This window comes from Hippichthys cyanospilos, chromosome 5 (assembly GCF_059441005.1).
Source record: "Hippichthys cyanospilos isolate Australia breed blue-spotted pipefish chromosome 5, RoL_Hcya_1.0, whole genome shotgun sequence".
Classification (NCBI taxonomy): Eukaryota; Metazoa; Chordata; class Actinopteri; order Syngnathiformes; family Syngnathidae; genus Hippichthys; species Hippichthys cyanospilos.
Genome location: NC_142373.1, coordinates 20,906,793 through 20,916,792, shown reverse-complemented (window position 1 = coordinate 20,916,792; position 10,000 = coordinate 20,906,793). Strand labels below are relative to the sequence as shown.

The 10,000-nt window shown below is 48.6% G+C and overlaps 1 protein-coding gene across 1 annotated transcript in view; it reads left to right on the top strand.

Annotated features, from left to right (window-relative positions):
• Positions 1–401: 401 nt before the first annotated feature.
• LOC148423961 (myosin light chain kinase, smooth muscle-like) overlaps positions 402–10,000 on the top strand; it is a 12,877-nt gene continuing 3,278 nt past the window's right edge. The window contains exons 1-15 of the mRNA XM_088415288.1: positions 402–1,402; positions 3,454–3,570; positions 4,234–4,296; positions 4,729–4,776; positions 4,849–4,976; positions 5,049–5,205; positions 5,714–5,904; positions 6,547–6,661; positions 6,749–6,781; positions 7,339–7,429; positions 7,677–7,880; positions 8,609–8,826; positions 8,923–9,046; positions 9,201–9,353; positions 9,515–9,729. Coding sequence (XP_088271414.1) covers positions 1,006–1,402; positions 3,454–3,570; positions 4,234–4,296; positions 4,729–4,776; positions 4,849–4,976; positions 5,049–5,205; positions 5,714–5,904; positions 6,547–6,661; positions 6,749–6,781; positions 7,339–7,429; positions 7,677–7,880; positions 8,609–8,826; positions 8,923–9,046; positions 9,201–9,353; positions 9,515–9,729 — 2,254 coding nt within the window. The 5' untranslated portion in view covers positions 402–1,005. The remainder of the gene's footprint in view (positions 1,403–3,453; positions 3,571–4,233; positions 4,297–4,728; positions 4,777–4,848; positions 4,977–5,048; positions 5,206–5,713; positions 5,905–6,546; positions 6,662–6,748; positions 6,782–7,338; positions 7,430–7,676; positions 7,881–8,608; positions 8,827–8,922; positions 9,047–9,200; positions 9,354–9,514; positions 9,730–10,000) is intronic.

Sequence of the window (10,000 nt, the reverse complement as noted above, 5' to 3'; positions counted from 1 at the left end):
GCTGAAATTCCAGCATGCGGGAGCATGCTGAAATTCCCCAAAGCTTCTCTAATCCTACCCTCAAGTGGTCACTTCCTGTTTGCTCTACCCAAGGATTGCTCTCAGCGTTCTTCCCAGGTGTGTTGTGACATCACTTCCCATTGCCACCGAAACAGTCTCACTTTTGATTGACGGGCACCTCAAAAAGAGCAGAATGAAGATCGCTTCCTGCCCAGCGCGCCATGGGAACCCGCAAAGGAGATGCTGCGTCGTCTCTGCCGATCTTCGGGCTCCATGACCTTATTTGGCCACAGCACTCTCTTGATGTGATGTAAGACCCCCCCCTCCACACACACACACCACCACCCCAGCTCCAGGAGGCGGGGGCCAGCGCTACTCTTCCAGACCAGGGGCTTTAACCCGGCTGTTTATTCTTTCCTTCGCTCCATCCGCCGAGGAACAGGAGGAGGCGGAGGAGGCGGCAGAGTCAGTCCGCAGTGGCAGCAGGCCTGGCGGGGAGCGCAAGCACCTGAACGGCAAACGGGAGAAAAGTAAGGACTGGCAGAACAAAAGGACTTCACAGTGGCAGCAAGCCAAGCAAGGAGGAAAGAAGGAGTGTCCAAGAAAGAACAAGCGGAACAATAAAGCAAACGGGAAGAAGCAACAGGAGAACCAGGAGGAGGCATAGTCGATACACACTGGCAGGAGGCCAAGAAAGGAACCCCGGACCAAGAAACTCAAAGAAGAACCGGAAGAAGAAGGACAAGCTGGCAGTCGCAGCAAACGTGGTCCACAGTGGGAGGAAAGGAGGAGAGCCAGCAGATCAAAAGCAGTAGCACCTTGGTGAGAGGCCAAGCAAGAGGCAGAAGAAACACCTGATCAAGAACCAGCCCAACTCAAAGAAGAAAGAGCTGCAGCGGGAGGAGGAGAAGGCAGGAAGCAGCTCCACGCCCACCCGCCGCCGGGGGCACCGGGAGAAAAGTAGCCGGGAACGTGGGGAGGGGGGGAGGGCGCTACCTCACCACCATGGATTTTAAGGCCAACTTGAAGGGGGTCAAAGCCAAGGCGGAGGACGAGCGCAAAGCGACCAGCGGCGCCGCCGCGCAGGTGGACTTCCGCGCCGTGCTGGGGAAGAAGGGCGGTGGTGGCGCCAACAAGACTGCCGGCCCAGTCCAGGCGCCCGCCAAGAAGAACGCCGCCGCAGTCGACAACAAAAAGATGGTGGTCAACAACTGCGTGAATGATGGCGGAAGTGGAGGCGAGGGGCCACATTTTACCGAGAAGCTGAGCGACGTGACGGTCCTGGACGGCCAGCCGCTGCACCTGCAGTGCCGAGTGGATGCCGCCTGCGATGTCCAAGCCAGCTGGACGCTCGACGGGAAACTCATCAAAGCCTCCAAGTTCATCGTCCTCAAAAACCAAGGTCAATACACGCGTTCATATAGTACGCAACTCCTCACCGACACATACCAGCACTACAGTACTTTATAACCCGGGGTGAGCAGATGCCCCAAGTGAACCGGATTTGCGCCGAGTTTTGGAAGGTTTCGAGAGCCTCATTGTTTTGGCCCATTTCAACACATGCAAAACGCAATCCTGGTTTTTTATTTGCAGTTTTGGGAGCAAAAACCCTGTTTCGGTGATCTGTAGCATTGAAAAGTAAAAGAAAGCAAATACTAGCATACTTGCTGATGGAGGCGCGTTCATTTGTTGACCACTCGTACAATAGGATGTTGATGGAAATACTCGTTTGGTGCACCGAGCGACGATGACGAGTCCGCTAGCGCAGGGGTCTCAAACGTTTTGGAGTAGGGGGCGCCTTTTAGAAAGCGATTGTTTGCAAAAGTTTGCGGAAACAAAACAAACAAAAACATAGCAAAATATTCAATTTTACAACAAGTATATGTATTACTTTTGACCTATAGCTACTTAGGTTTAGAAAATAAAAATTGCAAATTGCATATCATTTTGGTAATATTTGCATTAATGACAACATTCCAACGAAGAAAACACAACTCACAGACACTCGTGGGCCAGATCTCACAAAGAGAAGGAAGAACGCGTGCACACCGACAGCAACTGCTCCCAACTGAAGCCACCACGTCCTTCCACCCTCATAATGCACTACCAACAGCGGCCAGAAGCGGCGCCAAAATAACAAGACTAAGCCAAACAAGGCACAAATCTGTTAACTGTGAAACTAAATCAGTTCCAAAACTCCCAAACTATTTCACAGGCCCCCTGCAGCCAGGCCACGGACAACCGGGGGTCCGCGGACCACACTTTGAGAACCACTGCCCCAGCGTATTGCAAGATGTACTTGGAAACATTTGATGATTTGTTTGACGTGCCAACGTCGTAGGAGGTGCATGTCAATTCAAGTCGTATGGGCAAGGGCCTATAGCACAATACAAGGACTGAGGGAAAAAAAGTAGTACAATGGTACGTGCAGTGAAGTATTTAGCGCTGCTCAACTTTCAACCGAAATAGCTTTAGCCACCAGTTACCAGATTGACTAGCGATTCAATTTTTTAGGAAATGCTTTCAGGAGAGGATGTATTACTTTTTTAATTTGGAAAACCTGGTCCCCTTACGTTGACCTCATCTGTCAGACACAGGTAAGCTAGCCCTGTGTGCTGTGATGCTAAGCTAGCAGGGTTAGCAAATCCAGGTATGAAAAGATGCGTCACAGCAGCACTACTTCTGTTTTGACAAATTGAGTGTTCCCATAGCGATGCAATTTCCTAAAACTTACATATACACTATGTTACTAATGAGAATGAACGGGCCGCTGAAATGCGGTCACACCTGCAGCATATCTTCGCCCAGTCACAGTAGTCCATTTTTTCAGCTTTCCTGACCTGTTGCTTATATCTGATTAAAAATATAAATAAAAAACAAATCTTAAATAATTGCCCAAGTTTAGGATTTTTTTTTCTTTTTCATTTATATCTTTCATCAGATATAAGCAAGCCCAACTTCATTTTGGGGAGCTCACCAAAATATAAAAAAAAGAACCTTCAAAATGAAAGCATAATTTAAGTTGTTTTATTTTATTTTATTTATTTATTTTTGGATCATGTTTCATTACTGATTTGAACCATTCCACCTTAAATTTGTTCAGTTCATTCCACATTCCAACTCTTCACATTTTCAACATAAAGGCCGCAAAATCAATGAGCACATTTTGGACTAATTTGGCCCATTCCTACTTGATTCTTTTGATTTTTTACTTTTTTATGAATAAAACTCCCAAATTTATCAATTCTTTATTTTTGTCCTTAATCAGCACCTGTCTTGAGCAATTTCAATTCTACCAACTTTCATCACTTCAATTCATTTGAATTCCAAGTGCCTGGTGTATTCAAACCGTTCCAAGCTTCCAGCGTGTGGCCGTTTCAACCATTAAAAAAAAAACAAAAATAATGTACTGCTGCCCTTGCTAAAGTTGACTTTTGTTTTTGCCGACGTCAGGCGGCGTGTGTTCGCTGAGCATCGACAAAGCGCTGCCCGAGGACGAGGGCGAGTACAAATGCAAAGTGGAAAACTCGGCGGGAAGTGCCGAGTGTTCTTGTATGGTCCTGGTGGACGGTAAGAAATATTCCAATGGGAATACTGTCAGCCCATCCCGCGGCTGTGCCTTGACTTACGAGAGGACGCAAGCTGATGACTTGAATCCCCTGTCATCCATTCCGTTTCAAATCAATGCAAATACAGTACTCCCCTTCAAAGAACCAATCAGGCTTTGGCGTCACGCTTTCATGCCAGAACTCAATATGCCTCTTTCTGCCACCAGAGGGCAGTGTAATTCGAAAGTACTGTACATACATTCTAATTTGCAGATTTTTGCTGCGCGACAAAAAATGAAAGTCTTGAAGCGTCGTATGGTTGTCTGTGTACGTGTTAGCTGCATAGTTTGTATTCCCCTGCTTATTTTTTACAGTTAAAGCAAAGTTGATGCTAGTTTCATTAGCCAGTCTATAGCTTTGCGCATTAGCATGAAGCAAGCAGATTTGGGAAACTCCGTTTTGTTTTTTCAAATTTTCGTAACAAAATGTGTTGCTCGGCTGAGTTTGCTGCCTGCCCCTGAGTTTGCTGCCCCTTTGGCGCTCGTAACTCAAATCTTTGCTCTCAACTCAAGGCATGACTCAGATCGGAAATCCCGGAATAGTAGCGTTCCTCGCAAGTGGAGGCACGATTGAAAACATGACATTTTGTATACGTTGACACGTAAGAAGGCTTTCGTATCGGCAGATCCTCCGGAAAAGTCTGCGGCTGACAAGAACTCCAACAAGAAGGCAGTGCCCACCTCAGAGAGTAAGTTGACAAAATTGGGAATAATCACTATCATTTGAATAAAAAGAGGGCTCAATCGCAATCAAGGTTAATGATGAGTCGAAGAGCCAGAGGAAAAAGAATGCAACGCTTGGCTCCTTTTGTCCCAATAAGGACATGCAAGCTTGGGAATTCTGCTTGCCACACACACATGCTCCCTCTCTCTCACACACACACAAATATCGACAGTATAGCTAGCTATCTCTCACGAACACGAACACACGTCTTTTTTTCACTCCCATCAAAAGTTCATTTATGTCACATGCCAACACAAACCTGTCTCGTCATGATTTCTTCTAGCTTGATACATCTACATCTAGTTGAAGGCTTGAAGGCAAATAGGATGCTGCACAAGATGCCCAAATATGGGCACTTTTTCCCCATGAGCAACAGTGCTTGCGGTTGTGTTGTCAGGTGAAGCTCGAATCAAGAAGCCCACAGCCAAGACTCCACCCAAACAAGGTGACACAAAACTACACACGTGCGCACACACTCACGCACAGGATGCATGCTGATTGATGTGCGTACGTGCAGCGCTGCCTCCTCACATCGTTCAGTTCCCGGAGGACATGAAGATCCTGGCAGGGGAGAAGGTGGAGATCCTCTGCAAGTTCTCGGGAGCTCCGCCCATCAACTGCACTTGGCTCAAATTTAGAAAGCCGGTGAGACGCGTGCGTGTGTGCGGGTACGCTCCTGAGACAGCGCCTTTGACCGCCGCTGCCTCCTGTGTCCAGATCCAGGAGGGCGCGGCCGGGACGTCCATCCGCAGTACGGACGACAGCAGCCTACTGACCATCGGCAGTGGGCAGCAGGAGCACTGCGGATGCTACACCATCGAGCTGAGGAACCAATATGGCCTCCGGCAGGCTGCGCTCAACCTCACCATCGTGGGTAAGGAATTGGCCCGTTAGCTTTCAGGCATTAGCGTTTTAGCGTCACGTTTTTCTTTTTGTGTCGCCGGACCACATCCATGTTGTCCATGCCAGTGCTTATGTGCTCATCGTCCCATGTCGATAAACATGTCTACTTCAAGCTCCCTGTCCTAAACTGTTTCTCCGTCATGGACCATGCGGGCTTACTGTAACTAAGCACAACTAAGCTCAGGTGGTGTTGTCGGCATAGATTGACTGATCTTTGTTAGGGGAAGCGTGAAGGCAGTGCGGATGCCTTTTATGGCAGCGGAGGACTGACCTCGGGCGACTTCGGGTGACCTCTGCCTGGCCATGCGAGTACTCGGCTCCTTCACACGCTTTACTTTGTCCAAGAAAAGCCATGTCCGTTATTCTAAAAAGGAATCGCGTCCGGTTCGTTTCAACGGTGCTTGGTGTGGCTCGCTGGTTGAAATTCAAAGCGGTACTGCAACATATGTTCGGTGTCAAAAATGTCCTCCGCCCTACAGACAAGCCGGACCCGCCCGCAAAGGTTCCCGCCCTTTCCGACGTGAGACGGTCCAGTCTGACGCTGTCCTGGTACGGTCCCACCTACGATGGCGGCAGTGCCGTCCAAACCTACCACCTGGAGATGTACAACTCTGTGGACCAGAAGTGGACACCGCTCGTCTCCTGTAACAGCACATCCTACAACGTCCAAGTGCGTTCTATAACACTGTCTCCACATCTCTGACTGTGTCGATGTCTGCATCTGTGACCGTGACCGCCTATGTCTTTGGGTGTGTTTATATCGTTATCGATGACCCATTCCCAAACCATGTCCTTGTCCTTGTCCTTGTGGGAAGGATTTGCTCACCAATCAAAGCAGATGAGCAGTCCAAATATTTATCCAAAATCAAAACAGTCAAGTTTATTAGCGTCTCAACTTGATGCAGGAGGGATTTAGCAGCCAATCATATTGTAGGGGAGTATGTCTTGCCGAGAACAAAGTCCAATGTCCACAACGGATTGGTAATAGCGTGTGTGGACCCTGTCCAAGTTCAAGCCTGTCTTTGTGACCCTGGGCTCTGTTTTGGTGGAGGCACATTTACGGAAAAGCTGCTGTATCGTGATTTCTGCGATATATACCCCGGATATACCCCGACTGGCAGAGTGACAGTCTTTGGATTTGATTGAACACATTTTGCTTACCCTAAACTGTGAGGTGTGGTGGGAATGCAAAGCGCCTGGGCCACATGAACATTTTCGAGCTTCTGGTGGAAGCCCTTGCCTCTGATTTAGTCCATAATTATGCCCCTGTGTATGAACGTGTCCATCACCGTGTCCCTTTTCCATCCACTAGAACCTCCTTCCGGAGCGCCAATATAAGTTCCGGATCAGAGCGGAGAACATCTATGGCATCAGCGAGCCAAGTGCAGAGTCCGAGGAGGTCACCATGGGCTTGGTGGACGACGCCGGTGAGGACATGCTGGCCAAGCGCATGGAGGTGACATGACCCAACCGAATGGAATCATTTTTTTTGTCTTCTTTGCTCGCGCCCACAGGGAACCAGGAGGAGGCAGAAGAGGAGGAGGACGGTACAGTTACTCACACTTCCTGTTTACGCTCACCAAAACCGTTTAATGGGTATCAGCAGCTGATGCTTTTTTTTCCAGTAGTGGGGACTCCCATCTCATGACTTGACCCCAATCAGTTTTAAATGACCAATTTTAGGACATGGATTATGCATCGCTAAAACCTCGCATGACTTTGACTTGATATTCATGAGGGTTAGCTTGCCTTGGACTGCATGCGCATGACTTAGAAGCCTTTTAAAATCTCTATTTCAAATGCTCTTCTTCTGCCGCCTAAAGGTACTCTTTCCTGTGAAAAAAATAAACCAACAACATATTCTTTAAAACAAAAAGTAATTTTGAGTAATTCTGGCTTTCTTTGTGCACCTTTTTCTGTCCGATTGACAGAAACGTACTAGTAATATCGTGAACAATGGAATTTATTTCCAAACATACAAACATTATCTGTTTAATGGACCGTATAGAGACCAGTACAAATGGCTGCTGGCTTGCTTGTGTGATTGGGTTGTTTTCCTGTATCCATCGTGCGAGTGCTCTGACACAGTCCTCCTATGTGGCAGATTCAGAGAAGGAGCCCGACTACCGGCAGGTGACGGTCCGAACAGACGTGAAGGTGAAGGAGCTGTACGACGTGGAGGAGAGACTGGGAACGTAAGCGCCTTGAAGCATATGCGCTGGCGACCTGCTTTAGCCAAATGTGGTCCATGCGCAGATGCTGTCCGTGCTGGCCTTGGTCATTGTAAGAAAAAAACAACTCGCTTTCTCAAATTCTTACTAGTACTCATAAGTCAGAAAAGGTGCCGATCAAGGAGGCACGATCCTTAAAAGCGACCATTCTGTTTCAAATCTCCACCTTCCAAATGTAAGGTTTTCAATCCCACGGGTGTGGCTTTTCCAGGGGCAAGTTCGGTCAGGTGTTCAAGCTTGTGGAGAAGGCCACCAAGAAGGTGTGGGCCGGCAAGTTCATCAAGGCGTACTCGGCCAAGGACAAAGAGAACGTTCGGCAGGAGATCGGCATCATGAACAGCCTCCACCATCCAAAGCTGGTCCAGTGCGTGGACGCCTTCGAGGGGAAGTCGGACATCGTGGTGGTGCTGGAGATGTACGTGACTCGCAGCTCTCGGGCGTCTCGGATCGATATTACTGGGACCCGGGTTGACTCCGTTAAGACATCACCTGACAGACTTGATTCTTGCTAATTATAGATGTTCGGTTTAAAGAGTTATTCATTTGAACCCCATTAGGCTCACATTCACACCAAAGGATCATTTTGGTATCAAATGAAGCTAAAATCCAAATTTTGGGCAATGTGGTAAGAAAGCATGAGGATTAGCCAGAGAAAAGCCGCTTAGCACAAGTAGAGACACACTCCACACAGGAAAGCTGGAGACCAGGTTTAAACCGCCAAATCAACTGTGGCTTAAAACAAGACTGACTTGACTTGTCTCCGATGAAATGACTTATTACCCTGTGACTTGAGAAAATTCAAGATTCAGGAGTTTTAATGTCATATGCATAGTAATACCTCGCAATAAAATTCTCATTCTGTTCACTTCCCCGAGCAGACTACATTCCATAATCGAGCAAATAATAAGGTAGGCAATAAAACAAAGAAACAAACAAAAAAACCTAATAGAGCAGTAATAATGACCCACTAATGTAATTCTGAGCATATTACATGAGACGTGGACATGCACGACCTGAGCCCATTACTATTGATAAAGTCCTAATTCATTTCTCTTAGGCAAGTTTGATGAGGGTTAGACCGAGAGATCCGAGAGGCGGTTCAGTTGAGACTTGCACCTGCAACTCACTTTGTGTGCTGGCCAGGATCTCCGGCGGCGAGTTGTTTGAGCGCATCATCGACGAGGACTTTGAGTTGTCGGAGCGCGAGGTGATCAAGTACATGCTGCAGATCGTGGACGGGGTGGGCTTCATTCACAAGCAGGGCATCGTGCACCTGGACCTCAAACCTGAGAACATCATGTGCGTCAACAAAACTGGCAGCAAGATCAAACTCATCGACTTCGGCCTGGCCAGGCGGCTAGGTGACATTAACGTCTCGACTTCAACCTAACCAGCACCAAGCGAACGCAGGGGTCACCTCGTAACCTGACCGACCCTGTTTTGTTGGTCTCCCGCAGAAAATGCCGGAACCCTCAAAGTTTTATTTGGAACGCCAGAGTTCGTAGCGCCCGAAGTCATCAACTACGAGGCCATCAGCTACCCCACCGACATGTGGAGCATCGGCGTCATCTGCTACATTCTGTGAGTATCGTTCCTCGTCCAAAGAACCCGAAGCATTGCTTGCTGTCAATAGTGCTTCAATGACACATAGAAAACCAAATCAATCTGTTACATTTTGCAAATGGTGCAGAGGACCGCAATCAGTTCTGTGGTGATCTGTACTTATCCCTGGCAGGCTTAGCGGTCTGTCACCCTTCATGGGAGACAACGACAATGAGACGTTGGCCAACGTGACTTCGGCCACGTGGGACTTTGAGGACGAGGCCTTCGACGAGATCTCGGATGACGCCAAGGACTTCATCACCAGGCTGCTCAAAAAGGACATGAAGTCAGCTTCCAGTCCTGTATTTCTTCATTTGTGGAGGGCTGTCACTTAGTTATCGCGGTTGCGTTCGGGGGCGGGGGGAGGACACTTAAAAACGGCGAAAGCATATAAATGGCCTTCGTTGGGAGTCGGCAGCCTCACCTTTGGTGACTTTGTGTTTGCAGGGCACGTCTGAGCTGCCCCCAGTGTCTAGAGCACAAGTGGCTCAAGCAGGACACCAACACCATGAAAGCCAAGAAGTTGTCCAAGGAGAGGATGAAAAAGTACATCCTGAGGAGAAAGTGGCAGAAAACGGGTCACGCCATAAAGGCCATCGGCAGACTGTCATCCATGGCCATGATGGCGGGGGTCCACGCCAAGAGGGGCTCACCCACTGAAGGTACACAATGTCACCTCTGGCCTCAAGCATCCCCGCTTTGGCTGAATCCCCTTTTGGAGTCGTGCACTCCTCCCCCGTATCATCATTTGTCTTATTCGGGGCGCCGGACCCCCTGACACTTTTTGTTTTGCTGCCTGTATGACTGGCTGCCATTATGCTGGCTGCATCTGCCCATCCGGGCAGAGCAAAGCATCAAGGCAAAGCGCTCCATTTAGTGGTGCACCTTCTCGACCTCATCGATGGTCACCAGCTGTGGGGCGGGACCAAAAGA